Source organism: Aquarana catesbeiana, linkage group LG01 (assembly GCF_042186555.1).
Source record: "Aquarana catesbeiana isolate 2022-GZ linkage group LG01, ASM4218655v1, whole genome shotgun sequence".
In the NCBI taxonomy this organism is placed as follows: Eukaryota; Metazoa; Chordata; class Amphibia; order Anura; family Ranidae; genus Aquarana; species Aquarana catesbeiana.
Genome location: NC_133324.1, coordinates 867,323,418 through 867,351,158, shown reverse-complemented (window position 1 = coordinate 867,351,158; position 27,741 = coordinate 867,323,418). Strand labels below are relative to the sequence as shown.

Here is a 27,741-nt window from a genome sequence, read left to right as displayed (position 1 = left end):
CCCCACATGATGTCACAGTCCCTGGGCATGCTGGGACTGTGACGTTTTAGGGGGCGTGGTCGACCACGCCCCCTAAAACGTCACAGTCCCAGCATGCCCAGGGACTGTGTCATCATATGGGGGCGGGGTCTCCGCCTATATAAGTCACAACGCAGCCCTCAGAGACCAGTCCAGCCGGAGAGAGCGTCGTGTCAACATCTGGGGGAAGAGAAGAGAAGAGAACACAAGAAGCCAAGAAGCCCAGAAGTCCGGACCTCCGCTGGCAATAGAGCTACCTGAAGACAGCGGAGGGGCCGGCCGAAGACCTGGGACACCAGGAGAAGAGGCCGGAGAGCGGAGAAGAACCAACCGGACGCCGGGAGAAGATGAACCAGAGGGACCCCCGAAGACGGAAGAAGACCCCCCCGGAGCTGTTTAATAAATTATTTTAAAAACCTGTGTTGTGTTTTATTATTGACACTTTTTACCTAGGTGAATGGGTAGGGGTACCATGTACCCCATACTCATTCACATAGGGTGGGGGGGCCGGGATCTGGGGGCCCTCTTATTATAGGGGGCTCCCGGATTCCGATAAGCCCCCCGCCCGCAGACCCCGACAACCAACGGCCAGGGTTGTCGGGAAGAGGCCCTTGTCCTCATCAACATGGGGACAAGGTGCTTTGTGGTGGGGGGGCACCGCAAGGCGCCCCCTCCCCCAAAGCACCCCCCCATGTTGAGGGCATGCGGCCTGGTACGGTTCAGGAGGGGGGGCGCTCGTTCGTCCCCACCCCCTTTCCTGACCGGCCGGGCTGCGTGCTCGGATCGGGGTCTGGTATGGATTTTGGGGGGATCCCCACGCCGGTTTTTCGGCGTAGGGGGTTCCCCTTAAAGTTCCATACCAGACCTAAGGGCCTGCGACGGGGCTCGCAAGGTTTCAATCTCGCCAAAAAAAGCGGCGAGATTGAATTCTTTTTCTAGTCCCGTCGTACCCAAGTCACGTTCAAAATGAACGGACTTGTCCGTGTGTGGGAAAGTCCGTTCATTCTGAAAGTCCGGCGGAAGTCCGTCGGGAAGACCGGATTCCGGAAAGTCCGGCCGTGTGTAGGCAAGTCCGGCCGTTCAGAAAGTCCGGCGGTAGTCCGCCGGAAGTCTGGCAGCAAGTACGTCGGACCTAGCTTTCTAGAAAGTCCGACCGTGTGTATGTGGCATTAGACTTACTTTCTCTGTAAAATGGTTTTGTACAGGGCAGCCTGGCTCCTCCTTTCCTCGGGTCTCTCTTCGGCTCTCCTGACCCCTCCCTCCTGTCCCCACAGCAAGCAGCTTTCTATGGGGGCATGCGAGCCAAGTCACAGCTCAGTGTCCATTCAGACACGGAGCTGCGGTTCGGCCCCACCCCTTCTCTCCTGATTGGCTAACTGACTTTGATTGACAGCAGCGGGAGCCAATGGCATGGCTGCTGTGTCTTAGCCAATCAGGAGGAGAGTCCCGGACGCCTGAGAAACTCGTGAACATCGTTGGAGAGAGAGAGGGTTCATGTAAGTATTAAGGGGGCTGCTGCACATAGAATGTATTGAGATAAAAAACCTTGTGGCTTTACAACCACTTTAAGCCTATTTTGATCGTGTGCTTTGTTTTTTTAAAGAACTTGCCTTTAAAGTTTCTCCAGCTTGAAAAGTGCAGGTCACGTGATTGCTGTTGCTTCCGCAGCGATGCACGGACCTACCGGCTGGCGTGTGCCCTGCTGGGACATGTATGTTATTATAGGAATTTTTTTTTTCTTTTAATCAGATTTTACATTAATTTCTTTCTTTTTTTTTTTTTTATATCAACACATATACAAAAAAGACAAAAAAAGCATATCTCAAAGAATCATAACAAGCCAAAAACAACCAAAAAGTGCAATATACACATATACAAAAAAGACAAAAAAGCATATCTCAAAGAATCATAACAAGCCAAAAACAACCACAAAGTGTAAATTAAAAAAAAACCCAGACATAAAGCATGTCTAAATATAATCAAAACAATAAATATGTACATACTGTATATTAAAAAAAACATTACAGCGATCAACATACGTCAAACATTGCATACGGGACCTACTTTTAATAACCTGAACAATACAGCTATGTCTAGAAAAGCCTGTAACCTAGGTCGATACTGGACTCATATGGGCTTACCATGGTGACCAAATTGAGTCAAACTTCTTAGATGAATTTCTAAGAAAGAAAATATGTCTCTCAGAGGAAATGCACTTATTAAGAAGAAATATCCAGTCAGATATAGTCTGAGGGTGGATTGGAAGTTAAGCCTTCGAGCTTTTGTGTTCCCATGGCAATGGGACACAATTAGTCCTGACGGCATTAAGTCACTTCCTTCTGAAGGGAAATGTCAATCAAGGCAGGAGGGGGGGACATGGCTATGTACTGTACTGACTACGGAAGATACAAGCACGCTGTGCTCTTGCACAGCACGCGTGTGTCTCCAGCGGGATGGCGGCAAGATGTAAACTGACAACACTAGCATGGATCACCTGCTATGCTAGCATGGTCAGTTTACTTGTAGGAGAAGAAGCGCAAGCAGGATTAACCAGGTAAATTAGAACTTTGGCAGGCAGTAATAAAACATGAACATGACAGGTGACAATAAACGAATTTAACCGCTTGCTGCCCGCCCACCGCCATATGACGGCTGGGCGGGGCGGCTCTCCTTCTGGGTGGGCATCATATGATGTCTGTCTATTTAAACAGGGCATGCACACGATCGTGTGCGTGCAGCCCTGTATTGTCGGTGGCAGTGTGTCACCAAGACAGTGCTCGACACCAACGGGGGTGAACAGCCATTGGCTGGCGGCTGTTTACCATGTGATCGGCTGTGATCCATTCACAGCCGATCACTATATATAAACACAGACCGGTAACTACCTGTTACCAGCTCTTCCCTCCTCACACACCGTTTCCAGTGTGAGGAGAGAAGAGCTAAGAGCAGTGAGTTATACATCTGTGTCTGCACCAACACCACACTTGTCCCATCGCCCCCCCCATTGTCATCTGTCATCCAACAGTCACCACAGTCACCCCATAAACTGCACCTGTCACATAGGGGACTGCCATAAGTGACCATCAGCAGTGCACCCGTCATCCATCAGTGACCGTGGCCTATCACCCATCAGTGAACGTCAGTGGTGCATTAGTCACCCATCAATGACCGTGCCCTGTCACCAATTTCTTTTCCCAATGATTTGCAGATTTGCAGATCTCTATGTCCCTGATCAGCATATATGTGTAGATGAGTCCCTGGTACCCTTTTCAGGCCGGCTAGGAATAAAGCAATACATTCCTAGCAAAGGGGCCAAATACGGAGTCAAATTTTACAAGCTCTGTGAGAGAGTCACGAGATATCTGTATGCGTTCCAGCTCCAGCCCCCTGATTGCCCGGCCTACATTGGCACAACTGGAAAAATTGTATGGGACCTGGCATACCCACTTCTGAACAAAGTATATAACATATACCTTGACAACTTCTACACCAGCCTGCCCCTTTTCAAACACTTATACATCGCAAAAACCCTCGCATGTGGAACCTCCAGAAATAATAGGAAGGGCTTCCCACAATCTCTAGCGAACAAAAAACTGCGAAGGGGGAAAAGAGCAACATTGAGATGCAACGAAGTGCTGGCCTTGAGGTGGAAGGATAAAAGGGACATGCACATGATGTCCACCATCCATGATGACACTACAATTGAGGTTCAAAGAAGACGAGGTCCCATTGAAAAGCCAACATGTGTCCAAGATTACAATCTCTACATGGGGGGGGTGGATTTCAGTGATAAAATGATTCAGCCCTATTTGTCAATAAGGAGGTCCCGCTTCTGGTACAAGAAAGTAGCAATTTATCTCATCCATTTGGCCATTTATAATTCCTACGTAATCTACACCAAATCCACAGAAAGCCCCGTCCCTTCCAAAAATTCATAGAAGAAGTTGTCACGTCCCTCATCTATCAACAAAGACCCCCCCAGAAGATCTTCGCTCTGATGCTGTTAGCCGACTTCAAGAGCGCCACCTCCCGTACAACAATCCACCATCTGAAGCAGGCCGAAGACAGTATATAATATATAATATTAGCCCATATTTTTAATCATTTCCCCATTTTCATCATCTGTGCTGACCATTTTCCATGCTTCCCCAAATAACCATGCCACTGCCTTCCACGTGAACTGACCCTGGCCTGTTTTTTGACTATGCCTCTGCCTACCGTTTGGACTGCTTCCACGTGAACTGACCCTGGCCTGTTTTTTGACTATGCCTCTGCCTACCGTTTGGACTGCTTCCACATGAACTGACCCTGGCCTGTTTTGTGACTATGCCTCTGCCTACCGTTTGGACTGCTTCCAAGTGAACTGACCCTGGCCTGTTTTATGGACTATGCTTTTGCCTACCACTTGGACTGATCTGTTGCCCTGCTACTGTAGTACACAGGGGTCTCACATATGTGAGGAGCTCCAGAATTGTTTTTTTTGTTTTCTCCGGGTTTTGTAATTTCCGGATTTCCGGATTAGGGTCTGGAGTCCAGAGGCTTCATTTGGGTGGGCAAAGCCTCTACCCCTGTACCCCTGTACACAGGTCTTATCTGATTGCGGCCCTCAGCCTGCTGCTGACTTACTGCCATCATGCCTCTGCCTGCTGCATGAACGGACCACACCTCTGCCTGCTACCTGGACTATGCAAATAATTAGCTGTAGCAAGAGGCAGGATGTTTATGAAGGGCTGGAGAGCTGTACAATAATGAGTGTCTGCAGGTAACAGTGTACCAGGACCAATATTATGGCTGTGCTGGCTTTCTCTGCCTGGACAATTTCTATGGACAAATGCTTTGGCTGTGCTGACAATATCCTTGTGCTGACTATAGACAATATTCCTACCTGCTGCCATGATAATTACTATTGCTGTCGCTAAGCACATCCCTGCCTGCTGCCTGGACCAGTGCTCTCCTCTGTGGACACTACCAAAAGCACAGGTAATGCTTTTTTTTTTTTTTTTTTTTTTACCCTTTCCGCAATAGAACTTATTTTGGATTGTAATTCTTGATATGTACATGCTATGTGTTAGAAATATGAAGGGCCTTCAAAAATGATAGGTTGCCAGGAAATTATATATGTAATTTATGCTCCTAGAACGCCTGGATGTTGGGCCTCTGTATGTGGACAGGTTGCGTAAAAGTCTCACACATGTGGCATCGCTATACTCAGGAGGAGTAGCAGAATGTATTTTGGGGTGTCATTTTTGCTATGTATTTGCTATGTGTTGGAAATATCTTATAAATTGACAACTTTGTGTAAAAAAAAGTGTTTTCATTTTTTCCCACATTTTCCAAAATTTCTGGAAAAAAATTGGGTCATTTTGTGGGCAATTCCATTGTTCTGGTGATCCAGGGCCTTCAAAAGTGTAATAGTGGTTTAGAAATGAGATGTGTAATTTATGCTTGTAGAACGCCTGAAGGTGCTACTTCAATGTTGGCCCTTTGTATGTGGCCAGGCTGTGTAAAAGTCTCACATATGTGGTATCGCCATACTCAGGAGGAGTAGCAGAATGTATTTTGGGGTGTCACCTTTGCTATGTACATGCTATGTGTTGGAAATATCTGATAAATGGACAACTTTGTGTAAAAAAAATGCGTTTTCATTTTTTTTCCCCACATTTTCCAAAAACTTCTGGAAAAAAATAACAGTTCAAAAGACTCATTATGCCTCATAGATTATACGTTGGGGTGTTTGCTTTCCAAAATGGGGTCATTTTGTGGGCAATTCAATTGTCCTGGTGCTCCAGGGGCTTTAGAAGTGTAATAGGTGGTTGAGAAATGAGATATGTAATTTATGCTCGTACAACGCCTGAAGGTGTTACTTCAATGTTGGGCCTTTGTATGTGGTCAGGCTGTGTAAAAGTCTCACACATGTGGTATCACCATACTCGGGAAGAGTAGCAGAATGTATTTTGGGGTGTATTTTGTTGTATGCATATGCTCTGTAAGAGAAATAACCTGTTAATATGACAATTTTGTAAAATAAATAAATAAATAAATAAAATCTTCTTAAAGGGGACGTACCTGTACGCTCTTTTGCCTACCAGCACCATTCTGCCGACATACATCGGCGTGCGCTGGTCGGCAAGAGGTTAAAGAGTAACTCCACTTTTGTGGGGGAAAAAAATTGCAAATAAAGAAAAATAATATAGCGTATACAATTGCGACACAAGTCATATTGTCGTCGAATGTTATTAAAAATTACCTTTCCTTTTCAATCTGCAGCCACTGTAATTTTCTGAAAATGCAATGGAATATGGCTACCTGGAGGTGTTCTGTACACAGAATGTGTACAGAATGCCCCCAGATACATCATTTCCTCCTTGTGTGATTGGCTCACCAATTTCCCCAGAAGTCTGCCCTATGATACAAGTCAGATTTTAGGCATCACCTGCAACAAAAATGTCATTTTTGGTGAGAAACTTTCAATAGGAAATCACGGCTAAAGGGATGCAGGCCCAGCAGCTTTCCTCATTAGAGCCCTGCACGTGCACAGCTGATTGATAATTATGAAACCACTCCCATTAGATTCACTTTCCCACATGGATACAGACAAACACACAGGGATTTCTTCAGAATAACAAAAGGCTAAAATCTGCAACAAAGTTTGTTAAAATCATTTTGAGGTACATACTGTAAATCACCCAGAGGGGAATGTTTTTTTTTTCCCAACAAAAGTGGAGTTACGCTTTAATGAATAAGCTGAAGTTAGAAGCTGATTGGCTTCCATGCACAGCTGTACCAGACTTTGCACTCTCCAATTTTAGTAAATCAACCCCTATGTGTCTAGTATTATTCAGTACTTAGCTCATATTCATATTGGTATTGCTAGTACCGGTAGGAATGAACTATTCTCTCTTGGTTCGGTTTACAGGGCAAACAGGGAAATGGTTATAAAGCCTTAAGACTGAGAACCTAAACAAAAACCCCATTGAAGACTAAAAATTATAATCAATTCTTTCCATGTTCAAAGCTAATAGGCAGGGAATTTTCAAATAAAGAGCAAGGGGAACTGGGTACAGCCATGGGGAACATGTACCAATGCAAATTTGAGGGTCACATGGCAAAAACACCAATCATATAAATGAGATGTTTGGGAGATGCCTTTACCCACTTGAAGATCGAACTGTTTCAACCCCTTCTAGACCAGGCTATTTTTCAGTTTTCAGCGCTGTCACACTTGACAATTACTCAGTCATGTAACACTTTACCCAAATTAATGTTATCATTTTTTTAGACAGAGCTTTCCTTTAGTACTGTAGTATGTAATCACACCTTTTTTTTTAAACTTTTTGCTATATAAAGAAAAAAAAACATATATGTTGAAAGAAAACTTTATAAAGAAGAATCTTTCTTCATAATTTTGGGCCAAAATGTATTCTGCTACATTTCTGTAAAAAAAAAAAAAAAAAAAATCAGTGTATGTTATTTGTTCTGTGTGAAAGGTTTAGAGTCTACAAACTATGGTATTTATATTTGAAAATTGATCGGTCCTGATGTACTGACTGCCTATCTTGTTCTTGAGGCCCTCAAATGCCAGGACAGTACAATTACCCCCAAAATCTATCTTTTTGGAAAATAGACAGTCCTAGGTCCAATTATTTGGCACAATTTTTTGGAAAATGAAGACATTAATACATTTGTTTATCACAAAATTGTAATTTTTACAAGTTACTTTTCACACACAGCATAGGCATACTTACATAGACTCCAGGGTGCGGTGAAACATGTTGGGGACATGGACTGGATGAATTGAGTTAAGGCTGCTTTTACCTGCTAACCACTTGTGCCGGGTGAGGTGTCTGGAGACTGGACTATCTCTTCCTATTTCTAATCACAAATCAGCGTGATTTGTGTCTGGGCGAACCTTTCCCCAGCCTGCACCCTCACTAGTCAGAGGCATCCAACTCATTGGACTTTGTCAGTCTGAGTGGGGGCTCCTAAGCATTTATCGTGGGTCACAGTGTATTACCAAATAGTTATAACACAGAACTCCACCGTGTTATATACACTGTAGGTCATGGTAACATTTATGTATGTGATCTTCAAACACAATAACTTCTAACATTCCCCAGAAGCTGTGTTCCATTACTGCAACAACTAGTTCTAGTGCAAAAAGCTGATCTGATAGTCCAGTCCCTTCCTCTAAGACCCAAGGGTTTTTGGATGCTTTTTCTGAATACACAGAGGACTTTACATTGTAGCGTGGATTTTTTTAAACTGCATAATGGCAAATAGGATATATAGGTTTTGAGAGCAAAGTGGTACTACCTGTAGAGAATGTTCTGAGCGCATGTGTTCTGCTTGTGTCATGCTCTAGCCTCAAACCTTGGAGCGTGTCTAATGCCGCATACACATGGGTGGACTTTTGGACCGGACTGGTCCGACGGACCAAATCCGCCTGACAATCCGACCGTGTGTGGGCTCCATCGGACCTGCAGCGGACTTTTTCAGTCAAAAATCTGACGGACTTTAGATTTGAGACATGTTTCAAATCTTTCCGACGGACTTGAGTCCGGTCGAAAAGTCCGCTCGTCTGTATGCTAGTCCGACGGACAAAAACCGACGCTAGGGCAGCTATTGGCTACTGGCTATGAACTTCCTTGTTTTAGTCCAGTCGTACATCATCATGTACGAATCCGTCGGACTTTGGTGTGATCGTGTGTAGGCAAGTCCATTCGTCGGGAAAGTCTGTCGGAAGTTCGCCAAAAGTCCGTCGGATAGACCGTCGGACCAGTCCGGTCGAAAAGTCCGCCTGTGTGTACGCTGCATTACAGTGCAGCGCCTATGTGCAGAATCCAAGAGTTCATAGATGCCTTTTCCTGAACAAGCAACTTCCATTTTGAGCAATTTTGAAAACTGCTGAAAGGTTGTCCTCCTCAAAGGCCCTGTGAGAGGTCTGCTATGTCTAGGTATACTGGCTTTTGCAAAAGTCAGCTTAAAAGTCAGCTTAAGCAGAACTAACTAACTGACTTTTTTGGCACTTGGATTTTTGGCTTTCACATACAATTTATTTGGAAAAAGTCTTTTAAAGAAACTATTATTTTTTAGTTTATCGTTCTCTGTTTCTGGGGTTCTGTCACAGTGATACGCTAGGTACTTCATTTACTCCTTCTGACAGGATCACTGAGGTTATCACTCACTAATAGAACTCAGCTTTCCAACACGTTTTTGCCACACATTGTGGAATGCGGAGCCATACCGCTGACCTCCCTGATGTTGTCTTTACTGACAGGTTTTCTAGAGGCTAAGAAACAATTAATTTTACAGTTCTTAAACATTTGGCACAAGGTTTTTGCTGAAATGTGCTTCATTATGGTTTCTTTTTGTGCTCCTTGATCTTGACCCATTAAGAGAGCATGTGTATAACTTTGGCATTTACTTCAAGAACATTATATATTTTCCATAACCATGTCTGTCATTTTGGCATTTAACTTTTTTTGCTTAAATCTAGTTACCAATAAATGTATTCCCACGCTTATAGTTAAAAGCCATACAATTAAAGTAGTAGGTAGTAAAAGTAAACTAAAATGCTGAAAAAGTAGACAGGAAAGAAATTTTGCGAACATTGGCATGAGTGCGTAGATCTGCCAGGGATCACATACTAATGAGTTTTTTTATGGTTCCTTCATCCTTTTAGCCGAAGGATTTGAATTTGTGATCCTGAGAATAGTAACCATTCCTTCTCAGTCTGCCATAGTTGAGTAGATCTAAATCAGAAGAAAAATAACTCCCATGGAGCAAGAAAAATCATCGTTTGATTTGCTATAAATACGTTGTCATTGATTTGCACAATAAACAAGTGCACATCAGATCTCAAAAAGCTGGTACTTTAAAAGTCTTGTAACAAGCTTTGCCCCTACGTGTGTATTCTGCAGGAAGTATGTCAGAAAGTTTTCTCATTCAAGTTACTAAGGAACTGTCTCTCAGATGGACAGACCACAAATCTATTTAAATGAATCTGTTCTCTCAGTTGGGGCAGTGTTCAGCTTCACTAGACTGACATGTGCCTACTGGAAATAGTGTCTGAAGCATCGCAAATAAGTATCAGTAGGGATTTTGTCTGAAGTGATGACTCTTGGGCAGGGTGGGACAGTGCAACATTTTCATTTTTTCTCAGACATTTTTTTATAAAAGGCGATCTCTGTCCAAAACCAAAAATTTAATTTTGTATAGTCAACAATGAGCTACCTTCTAGCTAATTTCTTAACCACTTGACTTCCAGAAGAATTACCCACTTCATGACCAGGCCATTTTTTGCGATACGGCACTGCGTTACTTTAACAATTGTGCGGTCATGCAACACTGTACATAAATTAAATGTATGCCATTTTTCCCCAATAGAGCTTTCTTTTGGTGGTATTTGATCACCACAGTTTTTTATTTTGTGTGCTATGTTAAAAAAAAAATGACAAATTTGAAAAAAATAAAGTATTTTTTACTTTTTGCTATAAAACATTTCCAATAAAAAAAAATTGAAAAAACAAAATGCAATATTGTGGCAAACAATTGGACACTTTGTGGGGACCAGTGACACTAATACAGTGATCAATGCTAAACATTTGCACTATCACTGAAATAATGACACTAGCTGGGAAGTGCAGAATCACGTATACTGTGTATACATGATTCAACACAAAATGCCCACCCTGTAGTCCTGTTACCCTGTAGTAAATCTGCTATAGGGTGGTCGGCAAGCGGGTAAACACTTTGGAAACTTCAGTGGTTAGGATCCCTTGTTGAAAAACCATAAATAAATGTAGCAATCTTTTGCAGCTGCACTGTTCCAAGTTCACAGAATATTCGAGACTCAGAATTTAAAACTAATAGTAAATAGAAGAGTTAATAAACAGTATATAAAATTGTGTTTTAAGTTAGTTTGTGACTGTGGAGCTAAAAAGTATAATCTAAATAAGGTTAAAATGAATTATACATTTCCTGCAATTCAATACATATTGTATCCAAGAATTTTGATGTATTACTATTGGTTTTGACTTTATTTTCTTGTCCCTACTTGGAATTCTCAGAACCTGGTCACTTACCCTGAGGTAGTTGAGGGTGAAGTTGGTTAGGCCCATTCTAGTAATGTTTTTGGAAAGTTGCTCCAGCACCTGGGGGTCCGGTGCCTGTATACACAAGTAGAATCACAACAAATTGAGTTATTGTAACATATTATTTTACAGAAAAATACAGTAAAACAATAATAAAGTATTTTGCTGAAAAAAATTGAGGCTCAAAATAGAGACCGTAAGCTACTATATCGGCAATTCACAATGCATTGCATTAACTGCTTCAAAGGGGACTTTACACTCAAACATACTAACTAATGCAGCTAATCCTCAAAGTTTGCAAGACATAATTTGAGACTCAGCAAATGAACCAGAACTTGGAGTCTGAAGTGAGTAACTTACTTTTTATTGCCAGTGTTTTTTTTTCCCTTTTGTTTAAACCTAATGATTTTGCATATTTTGTAAGGGTGGAGCTAAAAGATAGGTTATATTTATTTTTGTGTGCAAGGTCTGCTTTAAAAAAAAATTCACATGCAGTCAACAGAGGAATTAAAGGCCTGAAAAAATGGGTTTGTCTTTGGTTTCGTGGCTCTGGCTCAACTAAAAGAGAAGTTTTTTAAGAAGGTGCAGGATCGGTATGGCTGCATTTGTAACCCGTCTCTAAGGCTGAAAACCAAGTGATCAAACTCGCTGATCAGTCAGTTCTCAGTGCTCCCTGTCAGTCAACGATCTCTGCTCTGACTCCCGTGCTCACTAGAGTGCTGAGCTGTGGAGGGGGCAGAAGCGGCTTGCTCAAGCTGTCATGCGCATGTGGGTGGATCCCAACCGTATAGTTGGGATCTTTCCCTAGCCTGGACCGGGTGTGTGCCATCAGCCGACAGCGGGCTTCAAACTGCTGTCTGGTGAAAATGGGTCACAGGAGTGAAGAACGAACTGCACTCCTGTGATCCACAGGAGAAGTACAGCCAAACAAGCTTTGGCTGTACTTCTCCTTTAAGATATTTCAATACACAAACCAAATATTTATCTTATATACAGAGCATTTTCTTAATAGAAACACTAAAATAATGAAAATAATAAATTAATTGTACTAATACCTGACAGTTAACTGACACTATACTTGAAAAGTGGGTCCATACATATACAGTATTAAGCCTGGTAAAAACTATTATTTTATTTTGTTCAGGAGGCAGAACAAAACAAAAACTGAGGAACTCAGGAGGAGTTTGCTGTACTAGCTTTCCGTTATGTTAGTACAGCGATCTCCCCGCTGAGATATTGTGTTCTGACACACAATAGCGAGAGCCATCATCCATTTTCCAATATGCCCATTTGACAGAAGCTGAATGTTTGGCTGGCTTCTGTTGGACAGGCTGCTGTACACACGGACTGAAGGCCGATAATTGCACCATGTGTACCGGGCTTAGGAAAGACTTCTTTAAGAAGTTTGGGGACTAATTTAACTTGGAGTAAAACCATAGGAAACAAAAACAATTCAAATTTTTAGAATAGGCTTTCAGGTTGTACAATTAATTTACACAGACAACATAAAAGGACATAAAAATCATCAAACATTTTTCATCACCTCCCTACTGCAACATTGGTCTGATCCAGCAGCTGTCCCCCACTAGCTCTACTGAGTGATAGCATAAATGCTGATTGCTCAGTTCTCAATCCAATCTCAGCAGAGAGCAGTGACTGTCAGTCACCGCTCTCTGCTTTGCTCTTCCAGCACTAACTGGTGCATCGAGCTGGGGAGGGGGTGGGAACATCTGGCTTAGGATCTCAGTGGCACGTTGAAAGGCTGAGGCAGCTGCCGATTAGGCATCAACACAGAACTCGACAATATGGTTGGGATCCTTTCAGAAACTGAAGCGGCTCTGGGAAGTCAACTGACAGCGGGTTTTAGCCTGTTGCTGGCTAATTCTGGGCCAAAAGAGAGCAAAAGAAAGCGCATTCCTGTAACCCAGGAGAGAGGTATGACCAAAAAAGCTTTGGGCATACTTCTCTTTTAACAGGAACTTTAAAAACATGTAGGGAAGGAAAACTTTTAAACTAAGAATGATAGTTCTATTTCACAGCCCACTCCTTTCTTCGTCTCACCAACTATTCCAGTTTAATTACCATTGATATATGTTTGTGGGATTTTTTCTCAGACATTATTTTACTTAACATTTTGCTAAAACATTGTATATAATACTGTTTGGACCTCAGAGGAAGGGTTATCCCCAAAAGCTTGTTCTGAGAATTTGAATGTTAGTGCAAAAAAAAAAAGTATCACGGACAGTGCTCAATTGTTTTTTGTTGCAAGTGCACTAATATGATTATAATCACATGAGCCAACAAAAACAAACACCCCTGTGCAGACTACCTAAGACATGACTATAGATTCAGCCTAATATAGATACCAATGGCTGATCTAGGAATAATGACAAAGTGTATTGATATTTTTCAGCTAATTGCTATTGTATTCCCATAGGATCAAACTGGTGTCTGCTCGATCTTCCTTTCTTCCTCCACTGACATAAATCTTTTATCACAAAATGTAAAATAGTTTTGCATATATGTTCTCTCTTTCTTATGGTCAGGGCTAACAAAATGACATTAAAATATTTTTATTATTTTCAAATTGAAAAAATATGCATTTGAATATTTTACATTATTATTTTTAGCCAGCAAGTGAATTTTTAGGCTTCTTTTTATATGTTTCCAGCCTCTTCAAAAAAGTCTGTTGATTGAGCTCAGTAGTGCAAGCTGAAATTTATAAACAACACTCATTCCCCTTCTTGACATTTTTTTTGCTCCCCAATACGTATGTTTTAATACGTATCACCAAACCCCTGTAGTCTTTTAGTGCTGGACTGTATTAAAATGTAATTTTAATTCAATTACTTAAAAACGACAGCTTGTTTAATATTTTCCGCATTCTATATTCAACTTCAAACTCACTGGCACTTAAAGCTCAACTTCATCCAAAGGGGAAGTCCTGCTTTTTCACCCCTCCCCCTTTTCTCTACCACTTTTGGACACACCTATTTTTTTTTGGGGGGAGGGGGGTGAGTACCTGGTTTTGACAGGTACCCGCTCCCTCTTCGACTCAGATTGTCTAGGCAATTGACCTTGCTCCTCCTCTTTGCCTGTAGCCTTCTGGGCCACATCACAGGTCCCAGAAGGTTGCAGAACCATTCACAAAGTGCAGTGCGGCTCATGCATGCACAGTGGAAAGCTGCCTGTGGAGTCTCCAGGTGTCCCAGCTGGCTTCCCTTGGTAAACATGGACCCTGCAAAGAACCAGCTCAGGTGAGTACGGTGCTGGATCCCTGGACAGGTAGGTGTCCTTTTTTAAAGTTAGCAGCTACTGTCTTTTTTTTGGGGGGGGGGGACTCAAGATCCTCTTTAACTTTCATTACTTATATAACATTTTCTGGACTACTTGCTGTAATATATTTCTTATAGAAATGGTGCAGCCTGGTGCCCACAGTTAGAATGCCGGCAGTGAGAGGAGCAAGGCTTTGTTCGCCTGCATCGCTGGACCGTGGGACAGGTGAGTGTCTGATTATTAAAAGTCAGCAGCTACACTTTTTGTAGCTGCTGACTTTTAAATGGGTGGAACTCCATTTTAAGCAGGCCATACATGCATCTCAATTTGTCTAGTTCAGTAGGAACCAGCCAAATTACAATCCATTTAGGGCCATTTCTGTTCATGAGAAGTTGATCTATCGATTGACTTGACTTCTCATGAATGGTCCTGCTGGAAATTTTTCATTCAATCAGTGCTTGCAGCCAATTGGCTGCAGTACTGATCAGTGTATTCTGATGGCGGGGGAGTCCTGCTGTCAGAATACATTAACATAGTGGGGAGGATTCTGGCATCCACCTCGAATGTGTGGATGGGGAATCTGTTCAGTTTTTGCATTCACGCCCCCCTGAATCATAAATGTCGAGCTTTACTGTTTCTTTCCTAAAACGTAAGTCAAGTCCAACAATGGACTCCACTTAATTGATCTTATAGTTTTGTGTGTTACAGCTCGCATTGTACTTTAGCCCCCCACCCCACCCCCACCCCCCCAAAGCCAACACCAGCACTGCAGCTATAAATGTCACACGCTGTGGTATCATATCTCTGCTCCTATGTGAGCTTTTCCTATTCATGAAAGAAGCCCGCAATGAATGGGCAAAGAGTACATAGGGGTAGACATGTGTCATTAGTGTTGGTGTCAATAATAATTGCAACGCTGTTATTGGCAGGGGGCTTAAATGAAGCACAACCTCTTCTAAGACTAAGTTCACACTTAGAGGTGCGATCAAGCGTGTATATGTTCCCATACATTTTCAGCATGTTCCCGTGCCTCATGACTTGGGCAGACTAGCAATTTCAATGCGCTGTCCTATGCACAAGAAAAACAGAAAAGAAGTCCCTGACCCTTTTCCTAAAATGCACAGCATTCATGGGGTTTGGAGCATGTGAAAATATGCGCGTTAGCAAATGCGTGGGGTTGCCTTTAACAAGCAATGGCCATGTTGCACGTCTGCTAAAGGGCAGCATGTTTCTGTGCGCGTCAGGAAAGCATTGAAATTTGTGCTTGTTCCTAACATACAGTTGTGTAAGCATAGCCTAAATGTAGGTTCACATCTACAAGTGTGACCAAGCATGTGCGATTTTTAGTGTGTTTGCGAGTCATGTGTAGGTTGGCCCATTCATTTCAATGGGCTGCCCTACAGGCGAGAAACATGGAAGTTCTTGACCCTTTACCAAAAACATGCTGAATGGAACTGTGCGTTCCTGTGGCACCTGTGGTTCCTGTGGACAAGCACTTGTCAGCAGATGCGTTGGGGTGCCATTAACAATTAATGGCACAGTTGCGTGTCTGCTGAAAGGCAGCGTGTTTCTGTGAAGAGAAAGCATTCCTGACATGCAAAAACACATCGGGGGTTATTTACTAAAGGCAAATCCACTTTGCACTACAAGTGCAAACTACAAGTGCAAAGTGCACTTGAAATCGCACTGAAAGTGCATTTGGAAATGCAGTCGCTGTAGATCTGAGGGGGACATGCAAGGAAAATAAAAAAACAGCATTTTAGCTTGCACATGATTGGATGATAAAATCAGCAGAGCTTCCCCTAATTTCAGATCTACCCCTCAGATTTACAGCGACTGCACTTCCAAGTGTAGCTTGCACTTGTAGTGCAAAGTGGATTTGCCTTTCGTAAATAGCCCCCTCTGTGAGCCTAGCCTAACACATGAAAATATAAGATCAATTTTTTTATGTTGCCATAAATGCTATCTGCATTAGTCATGTTGCATTTCCAAGTGTTTATATTATATTCTGTACATTCTAAATACCATATTGTTAAGATTTACCCAATGTTGTATTGAAAAATTGTTTCAACAACTATTAAAAAAAGAAGTATCTGAATTAATGGAGAACAGCAAACTCGACTATTAAGCAAATTTTTGTAAATGGTTGGGAAATGGAAAAATGGGGGAAAAAATAATTATTTAGAACTCTTCTAAATAGACTCCATATTGACTGTGCATAAGGTCCTAATACTTACATGCATGGCTAAAATGCTGCGAGGTACTAATTCTCTGTATTGTCTAATAGTAAAGTGCCATGTCTTTATTCTCATGAGATCATCGAATGTGAACTCCAAGATGAGACGGCCTTCAGTGCACACCTGTGTTGAAGAAAAAAAGGGAAATAATAGTGCCTTATATAACAGACAAATATATATCACTTGTGGCAATGGCAATAAGGCCTTTTTACCATGCAAAATCCTAGGATTAAAAAAAATAAATCATTTTAAAATATTTTTTTTTACTTTGGTTGTAATTGAATTCAGACACAGAACTTGAAACTGAAAACCATCAAAGCTTTACTGTAATGGCTAAAGCATTCATCCAGCAATATTCTATTTCTGAATAGTTTCATTTTGTTTTGTAATGCATTTTAGACCAGTGAGCAAAGAAAAATGAATATTTATGTTTACCAGGAGGGATTCAATAAAACCAGATCACACAGAAGAAGCGACTTCAGGTGAATAATCTTATATCAAAGATGCAAATGTATAATTTAACTAAGAAAAAGTAACAGGAAAACTGAGTTTAAAATGTTGTGACTTGTAAATTTTGAAAATTACTGTATTTAGTTTGCGAATGGGAATAGAAGGTTAAAATAATCCTAACTTGTTTAATTACAGTAAAGTTTCTCTAATTTGCAGTCTGGTTGCTATGGAAAACTACATTTTACCTATAATAATTATTTGCCCTGATATAACGAAGCCAAACTATAAGCAATGCAGCTAGAGTGTGTGCTGTAATGGTGGTACGGTGCTGTTAGGTACTGCAGTGGTATATTATCTGCTCTGCCATTAATAAAAACTAGGTAAACATGATGAGTGATTAATTACAAGAGTGCCTCATTTCAAAGTCAAAGTTCAAGTTTTTTTCCCATTTTTTTAAGTTTGCAAGCTTATAAACTGAGGTTTATTTTATTTTGCAGTTGGCTAAGATTTTCATTTTTTAAATACGGTAGTTAATATCAGGTGCAAAGAGAGAACACAAAGAGAGGAGAAAAGAGTGCTGCTCACGCCTCAAATTGAACAGAAAAGAGAAATGTTCCCCCAGGGTGGGGTTTTTAGGCAGCAAACAATAAGGTCAAAGATGTATGAAAAAATTATCGTTTTTATATTACAAAAAATAGTATCACATGAATATTAAAAAGAAATGAGCTCCAGTAGGAAGTACTTTAAGACTTATTAAGCTAAACATACATATGCAGACATAATTCCATAACAACATTGACCAACAAATGTCGAAATTAGGAATGTGAGACTGACGCGTTTCAACCCTTAAGCCAAGGGTCTTCTTCAGAGGGTCAGTCTGCCGAGAGATACATAATGTAGGTACACATGTAAGAATCTACACACAGTAACATTAATATATGGTACACATATTTGATATAGTTACCTGACAACGTATGTCCAGCAAGGAAAAAAGGCCTCCTACATGGAGATCTGTTTAAAAACTACTTTCTCTCTTTCCCTAAGGGGTCCCAGAACACCTCCACCACCGCAGCAACCAGGTACGGGGCAGTATCCCAAAGAAGTGACTTACGAGAAGTCACACTAATAGGTCAATCAATTGGTCAAAAAACGGGCCACACCTGTGATGGGGATCCAAACACAAACTCAGTCAGACGCCCATAGCATGTAAGAAAAGTTAGAATATCGTTGGTCAATTAAATAATCAATCGGCCAACAGGGAGGCACAAATCTCCATGTATGCCATAGGCGATCAAAGAAATTTAGTAATGTGTCCTCGGAGCCCTCCCATATGAGGACGTCATCAATGTATCGTAGCCACATAAAAATGTGGCTCGTATACACGGCGAGGTCCCCATCACATAGTAGGGCTCTTTCCCACTCCCCCAGTTACAGGTTGGCGTAGGCTGGGGCACAACAGGTGCCCCTGGCCACGCCCTGCACCTGGAGGTAGCGGGAGTTGTTGAAGACAAAAAAATTGTGATGTAAAATATAGTCAAGCCCCTCGATGATAAATCTATTCAATGCCCTCCTTTCTGAAAGATAGCCACCAAGCATGAATTTGCTGGAAGAATTGTTTCCTTAATCGATTGTAGCAGATGTATCATATCTTTCAAAAATGAGGGCATACATAAGCAAACGGTTGTAAGAAAGAGTCGATGAGCTCAAATTCTCAGATATTCCTCCATTCCCGGAGACAATTGGTCGTACACAATCGATTAAGGAAACAATTCTTCCAACAAATCCATTCTTGGTGGCCCTCGATGTTGAGTCTCTGTACAGCTCGATCCCCCACAACAAGGGCATCGCAGCTGTGCAGGCACTCCTTTAACAAAGCCAGAAATACGATGAGGCATTGAATAGATTTATCATCGAGGGGCTTGACTATATTTTACATCACAATTTTTTTGTCTTCAACAACTCCCACTACCTCCAGGTGCAGGGCGTGGCCATGGGCACCTGTTGTGCCCCGACCTATGCCAACCTGTAACTGGGGGAGTGGGAGAGAGCCCTCCTATGTGATGGGGACCTCGCCGTGTATACGAGCCACATTTTTATGTGGCTACGATACATTGATGACGTCCTCCTCATATGGGAGGGTTCCGAGGACACATTACTAAATTTCTTTGATCGCATCAACCAGAATGAACACAATCTAAAGTTCACCATGACTTACGATCATGACCAGATGACCTTTTTGGATGTCCAGTTGAGACGGACTCCTGAGGGCCAGATCTCCAGCACCTTGTTTCGCAAAAGCACCGCAGGGAACACAATACTTTATGCGGATAGCTTTCATCCCACAGTGTTAAAAAAGTCCATACCATATGGGCAATACCTACAAGTGCGTAGGAACTGCTCAGATGATGTCCTTTTCAAACAAGAAGCATATAATCTTCAAACTAGACTGTTAGCACGCGGCTACAGTTGCTCCTGTTTACGTAAAGCATTCAATAGAGCAGCCGCGCAATCTCGGTGCGATTTATTATTTAAAAAGAGGGCAAGGGACGACCCTGGTATGGATCCTACCAGGATCATCCTACGCTTCTCCAAACAACATAATGCGATCAGGAACATCATCCAAAAACACAGGTCCATACTCACTGATGACCCAAAAGTTAGTGGCTTTATTTCAACCAGCCCTTCGATTACCTTCAGAAGGGCTACTTCGTTAAAAGACAAATTGGTCCAAAGCGAGTTCAAGGGCAAACAAAAGAGACAGAAGCATTGTTCATTTCTTGGATCATTCCCCTGTGAACATTGCTTGTTTTGCCAATATATAAGACGGGAAAAAATATTCCGCCTTCCAAATGGAACAATGTTTAAGCCCGCACATTTCACCAATTGTCAGACAAGAGGAGTGTTGTACCTGATGTCATGTGAATGTGGGGCATATTACGTCGGTAAGATGAAACAAGAATTTCATCGCCCTATGTCCAAACACATCTATCATATGCAAATTGGCAATCATTATCTGACACTTGGGCAGCATGTGGTAGCAATGCGTGATTACAAGATGCCCAAAGTATCCTTCACCACGCGCGATCAGATTCATGTACCAGATCGAGGCGGTGACTGGAACAAAATTGTGCTACAACACAAACAGAGGTGGATATTCAAATTGAATGCCACCTCTTTTCGAGGATTAAATGAGGCCATCTCTTTTTCCCCCTTTCTTAAAGGCTTTGTGTCTGGTAAAACCCAATAATATAATAATTTTCTCAGAACAACTGCTTAATAATATAGGGTTCCTCTAGTTACTCCCTTTCCCCTCCCTTTTTCCCTCTTTCCAATTTGGGGTTATTGTATTTTACCTTGTTTTTGTTTTTTGTATTGTGTTTTCTGTCCTTGCAAACGTATCAATGTATGGGATTGAGGTTTCTTGCATTTACTGTTGTCTCATATATACATACTGTAAACTCAGCAGGCGCAACTGCTGAGGTTTAATGCATAATATGCAAATCTATGATTGTACAAGCCCGAGAGTACATACCCATGCTTGTTATATACTGATTATTCGTATATAATTTTCTGCGTAATTCTTTATGTTTCAATTAATGATGTTTTTTCCCTTTCTCCTTTTTTTTCCCCTGGACGCCTGGCGCTACGGCTGCTGCCGCTTCCGGGTCGGGGGTTTCCCCTTTACGTGCCTTCCCGGCAAGGGGGGGAGGAGCCAGTCACCACCTCGTGGCTCCTCCCCCTTTTCTTCCCCATCAGGCACCTGGGCTGGTACCGACTGCCGTATTGGACTGGTACCGGCTTCCGTATTGGGAATCCTTCCTCCTTGCCGACAGCGTTCCGGAACATCCTCGGACGTCCCCGGTCACGGCGCATGCACAGGGCCCCGCGCGTGCCACGTGACGCGGGAGCATCACGCAATTACGACGAGGATGACATCATTTCGGGGCCCTCAGCTTTTCCCAAACGCCGGGGAAGCCATACGCAGCTGTCGGGATGACGGCCATGCCCCCTGCAGTGGTCCTATTGGTCGGTCGGGCACACACCTGTGGGGGATCCACGATAACGAGTATACACCCTAGTAAGCAGTATATATATGGGCGGCAAGGCTTCAGAACTTCTAGCTCTTCCTTTCTGGATGGGTCTGAAGTCTATGCAGCTCTTGCACTGTAAGTACACCTTAGCAGTGTGATTCTTGAACCACTTTGGCCCAATACTGTTACTTTTTATTGTTGCTGATTACTGGCAGTGACATTCTCTTTATATGTATATATTTCAGACTAGTCGACTCTCACTGGACACTGATCCACGGAGCCTGACACAGCTTGCAACCAATCCCGGGTTAGGCTGCAACCACAGTCTGATTGCATAGGGCAGTTTGGTGCAGTCTCATACACACCTCAATACCTGCTAGGTAATTTTGGGGTTTACTTTATTTCTTGCTGATTTCTGTGGTGCACTTTTTCTTCCATCTTTTTGGTCACCTGTGTGAGTGTCTCTTACTTTTTATTGTCACTTATCTTACTTGATTTATGCACTCCATACACATCTCTTCTCACTTTCACTCCAATATGCATGTGCATGCCCACGTACCCCTCTTTTCCCCATCTCCTCTTTCCCTCACCTTTCTTGCTTTTCTATCACTCGTTCTTCTTTATATCACTTCACACTCACATTATCTTCACGCATTGGTTTTAAATTGAGTTGCTGTATATCACTATAACCCTTATATAACCACTTTAAGGAAATAGTTTTTTCATTATTTTTATAATAGTTTACATATAAACCCTTGCAATACTTGGAGGCCTCCATGTATGCCTATGGCATACATGGAGATTTGTGCCTCCCTGTTGGCCGATTGATTATTTAATTGACCGATGATATTCTAACTTTTCTTACACACTATGGGCGTCTGACTGAGTTTGTGTTTGGATCCTCATCACAGGTGTGGCCCGTTTTTTAACCAATTGGTTGACCTGGTGGGGGGCGACCTATTGGTGTGACTTCTCGTAAGTCACTTCTTTGGGATACTGCCCCGTACCTGGTTGCTGCGGCGGTGGAGGTGTTCCGGGACCCCTTGGGGAAAGAGAGAAAGTAGTTTTTAAACAGATCTCCATGTAGGAGGCCTTTTTTCCTTGCTGGACATATGTTGTCGGGTAACTATATCAAATATGTGTACCATATATTAATGTTACTGTGTGTAGATTCTTACATGTGTACTTACATTATGTATCTCTCGGCAGACTGACCCTCTGAAGAAGACCTTTGGCTTAAGGGTTGAAACGCGTCAGACTCACATTCCTAATTTCGACATTTGTTGGTCAACGTTGTTATGGAATTATGTCTGCATATGTATGTTTAGCTTAATAAGTCTTAAAGTTCTTCCTACTGGAGCTCATTTCTTTTTAATATTCATGTGATACTATTTTTTGTAAAATAAAAACGATCATTTTTTCATACATCTTTGACCTTATTATTTAATATCAGGTGCATCCACGATAACTAGTTTGCAAAGCATGCTAGCTTGATAATAAGTAATTCTAGGGCTGTGTATAGAATAATTCATCAAAGGGGTCTGTCTAAATCAAAGAAAATAAAGATAAAATGCGAAGAGCAGTAGAAGACAGCACCTTTCACCCCAGGGACACCCCTCTCTATTCCTACACTAGAGACAATAGACACAACCCAGAGCATCATAACCCAATGGCTGGTGCCTGAGCAACCCATAAGCAGTACCATCACATGAGGCTGTGTCTCTGCTCATACCAAAAGTGACTTTGAGAAAATACTTATTTATATTCTTGGTTCAGGCGAGCTACCTTCTTCTGATCTGAATTATGTTACTTTTTTTTATTCCATTAACTCCGCTAAAAGAGAGTAGGGGGAAAGGTTTGTTTCTTCGCTTTAAGTTATTCTGAAGTGTGTGTAATCTACTCTCCCTGCTATTTAACTGAACTTTTAAATAGCTCTTTCTATGCAATGTTTCATCTTTCCTTTTAAAATAGTGGGGGTTATTTACGAAAGGCAAATCCACTACAAGCGCAAACTACAAGTGCAAAGTGCACTTGAAATTGCAATGAAAGTCCACTTGGAAGTGCAGTTGCTGTAAATCTGAGGGGTAGATCTGAAATGAGGGGAATATATAGATCCACCAATGGGGGCTGTGGGTTGCCAATCCCAAAATGAGTATGAAAGAGCAGAGACCCCCCAAGGTAGGTATTGGGGACTTTGTAGGCAACAAGGGAATAAAAATATAAAATTATTCAGGTGCAAACATCACCAAGGATAGCATTGATAAAAACAGCAAGTTACAATAGCAAATCGTTAGTGCATGGTAATTGTGGATATTCATCCCGACACGTTTTAGGACACTTGTGGGGTCCTTTCATCAGGGGATGCTGTTTTTATCAATTCTATCCTTGGTGATGTTTGCACCTGAATAATTTTATATTTTCTATAAATAAATAAATAAATACCATTTATACTATTTTTGTTTATATCCTTTCCCTTGTTGCCTACAAAGTCCCCAATACCTACCTTGGGGGGTATCTGCTCTTTCATGAAATTAGGGGAAGCTCTGTTGATTTTATCATCCAATCATGTGCAAGCTAAAATGCAGTTTTTTATTTTCCTTGCATGTCCCCCTCGGATCTACAGCGACTACGCTTCCAAGTGCACTTTCAGTGCAATATCAAGTGCACTTTGCACTTGTAGTTTGCACTTGAAGTGCAGAAGTGGATTTGCCTTTCGTAAATAACCCCCACTGTGTGCTTTTTAAGTTTTCCGAAGTTAAAGAATACCAAGATCCTAACATTTTTTATTAAATATTTTAGTAACCTATTTGACCCCTCCTTGGAAATCTCCTTATTTAGAGCGCATGGACTTTATTGTATTGCAAATGAGTGTATTGCCTCAAATTCGGTCAGCTGCTGGAACCTGCTCTTAAAGTGGAATTCCAGTATAATCTTAGTTACTCTTATAACTGAACTTAGTTACTCTTAAAGCTGAAAGAGATACATACTTACCTATTTTCATGCTACTCCGGTCATGTGATCCGGCTTCCCTGTGTCAGCCAGCATGGCTGCAGGGGAGAGGGGGGAGCATTGACAACAGATTGGCCATTGAAGGCTATGGGTGAAGTCATCACTCTAGGCTTTACCAGCCATTGTCAGAGAGCTCTCTCCTCTCCCCTACAGCCGCCACTGGCTGACACATGGTATCACGTGACTGGACTGGCGTGGTCTGAATATAGGTAAGCATATACATCTTTCTTACACAGGTTAGTAAGCATAGGTGTTAGGAGTGGGGATATAGGAGTATAAGATTTCCTATCATTTGAGCCCAGTCTTGCCACACAGAGTTAATCCATCTCTGAGCAATCCTCTTTTATTGTTCAGTGAGAAAAATCTTGACAAACTGAGAAAAACTTTGTCAAATACCCCCCCTTGCTGTGAGTGACAGCCTAAGACACAGGCATTATTTTTTAATTCCCTTCTCTACTCCTTTCTTCAGCAGCTCTGCAAGGATTGTCTGTTCCACACCACAGCATGATTTGGCATCTACTGACATCACGACTCCACCCACCAAGCTTCCACAGAATATGTAGTTTTTCGGGTCTCATAACAGTCAGAGGGGAGACATTTGACAGGTAAAGATACATGCAGGAGGCATGATATCCTTATAGATAACCCCTATGGCAGTAGTTTAGAAAGGATGACATTGGGTTTACATCCACTTTAAGAGTAGATATAGTTAAGCTGGAATTCCACTTTAATGCTGAGATTTCAAAGTTTATAATTTGAAACTCATTTCATTCCAAAACCATCAATATTATCAATTGTAAAACCTGATGCAAGGGGCATGTTAGAACCCCATGAAATGCATTGATTCGTCTTTTTGAAGGTTTGTGATTAAATAAGCTCTTCAGGGTTTCAGAATATTTGACTTGGTGCTCCTGTTTATGTGTGTACATCTTGGCCTTTTCAAGATGATAGGCAGCCAACTAGAGCCCTTGTACACTTTTATATTTTTTTATATTTTGACTGTGATATCAATGTATATTTGTATTATCCAATGCAGGTAACAATACAGTTCTGACAGGGAGTCTTTTTATAACTTTGTCCGCCCATGGGGGGGTTTCCACTCACATCTTGTTCACTCTAACACTCAATAAATAGGAAATGAGGATAAATCGAACAGAAAAAGTTGACAGAGGGTCTGACTCTTTCACAGACTCACCAGAACTTTAAAAAGCGTCTCTGCTTAACCTAATTATATACATGACCTGGTGTTTAGAACTCATGATTGTGGCATAGCCATGCATTCTCGACCCACTAGAGACCCCTGTGATGACCACTTTTTCTCAAGGGAACAACACTGCTAAGACAGTCTCTTGTGGTCTTCCAATTACTTCCCTAAAACTGAATGGGTGCAGTCCAAGGACATATAGTGGTTTATTTACTAAAGGCAAATAGACTGTGCACTTTGGAAATTGCATTTGCACTCTGCAAGTGCAGTTTCTCCACAGTTTAGTAAATGAGCAGAAGCTATGCTGACTAACATTATCCACTTGTGTTTCCTTGCACGTGATTGGGTATTCTTTGCAAAGTGAAGCTTTACGTCATTTACTAAGCTCTGGAACAACTGCACTTGCACAGAGCAACTGCTCTTTGCAAAGTGCACAGTCTTTTTGCCTTTAGTAAATCAACCCCACAATCTTTTCCTGATCCACTGTCATTTCCCAAATAAGTTACAGTGGTTCTAAAGGCAGGAGTTTTTTTTTTTTTATCTTTATGCATCCTATGCATAAAGATAAAAAAACCTTCTGTGTGCAGCAGTCCCCCCAGCCTCCCTAATACTAACTTGAGCCCCATCTCGATCCAGCGATGTTGCACGGGAGACTCGGCTGTCCAAGACTCTCCCTCCTCATTGGCTGAGGCCCATGGCACCCGCTACTGTCAATCAAAGTCAGTGAGCCAATGAGGAGATAGAGGGGCCCGAGCCATGGCTTGGAGTGTCCGAGCCGTGGCTCCATGTCTGAATGGACACACAGAGCAGCAGCACGGCTCGGGTGCCACCATACCAAACTGCTTGCTGTGGGGGCACTCGGCTGGAGGGAGGGGCCAGGACCACTGGTGAGGGACCCGAGGAGAGGGGGATTGGAGCCGCTATGTGCAAAGCACTGTACAGAGCAGGTAAGTATAACATGTTTGTTATTTTTAACCAAAAAAAATGAGACTTTAGCATCACTTTAAAGATCATTTCATGTCCTTGGATACCTCCAGCAGCTACAACAGCTAAGGAAGAACTACCACCAAATTAGAAATGTCATGACAGATAAAGAATATTGGGATAATAGGAAGTTTTGCAGCTAGAGAAAAACAATGCATATAAAACGTAGAGATAGCCTGTACTTTCTGTCCCCTAACATCAACAATATACAGTCCTTCAAATGGTCTGGAACCATTAATGGGCCAAGCTGCACCATAAAGTAACTGCAAAAAACACAATGTCATAGTACATTCTGAAACATCAGACCACCTATTGGAACATTATTGTAAACCGAGGCAAACTATTTTCATGTTGTACTAGGATAACATAAGGGGGTTGTCAAAGAAATAAGCAGTCTGTGAACAAAGTTATTATTCTACTGAAATAGATAACACATCGATCTCACATAAATAACATATTTTTTCTTTTTTTTTTCTTTTGAAGTGAAACACACTTTATCCATTAAAACACAAAGTTTAAATTTAGAGACGTGGCAACATTTTCCTGCAGCAACTTGCAGACACGAAAGAAAACCCTCCGTTTGGCAGCCTCTGTGTTGAAAGATGTTTCTGACAGATGAAATGTTTCTTTTTGTAAAAGGAAAGACCCTCATTAAAGAATGGGTGTAAAAAGCCAGATTCTGATTCACAACAAAACCCAGAGTTTGTCAAATGAATGCATTCAAAAGAGGCTTCTATACCCCATCATTCATAAAGGAGGATGGCAGCCAGAACACACGGCTCAGAAATAATTAGTGTGAATGTATGCGATTTAAAAGGAATGCACAGTGTTTGGTGGTTGCACATATTTTCTTTCGTTATTCAGTTCAAGAATAAAGTTTAAACATTTTAGATTTTGTTCTAGTCAGATACATTCGATAATATTGTAAATATGTATTTCATATTTACCAGGTTTTATCAGCAGGTGGAGCTCTAGAGTTGGCTGAATACAAATCGCAAGTCTATCCTTTGCTGTTCAGTTGTATTCTGAACACACAGTTGAATGTGTTAGAAGATGGACCCCCACTCCCATTATCTGTAGTTCATAAAGGTCTGTATAAAATATAAGTATTAGAGGGAGGTAGTCCACAGGTGAGCAGCTGTTGCTGGGCTGTCTTTAAATAAATGAATAAAGAACTGGGATAAATCGCTACGGGATGCGTTTCCGGCTTGAATGGATGTACATTAGCATAGCAAAAGTGATATCTTAACCTGTATAGAAAATTGCACATTGATGTTTACTTCATACTACATCCCAGATAGCAAGGATAGCTTGCCACAAATTTGTGGCAGTGTTGAATTGTAGGTCTTGTTAACGTGTTGCACATTTTCACTGGCAAGTTGTACACTTGCAGAGCACTTGAAGCACAAGTTCTAGTTGGCACTTTTCCAATTTCTAGT

The 27,741-nt window shown here is 41.8% G+C and overlaps 1 protein-coding gene across 5 annotated transcripts in view; it reads right to left on the bottom strand.

Moving 5' to 3' along the window:
• Positions 1-27,741, bottom strand: part of LDB2 (LIM domain binding 2) — a 578,973-nt gene that overhangs the window by 67,674 nt on the left and 483,558 nt on the right. For all 5 annotated transcript variants that reach the window (XM_073609637.1, XM_073609663.1, XM_073609656.1 and 2 more), the window contains exons 4-5: positions 16,625-16,747; positions 11,103-11,186 (exon numbers count right to left, since the gene is read on the bottom strand). In XM_073609637.1, coding sequence (XP_073465738.1) covers positions 11,103-11,186; positions 16,625-16,747 — 207 coding nt within the window. The remainder of the gene's footprint in view (positions 1-11,102; positions 11,187-16,624; positions 16,748-27,741) is intronic.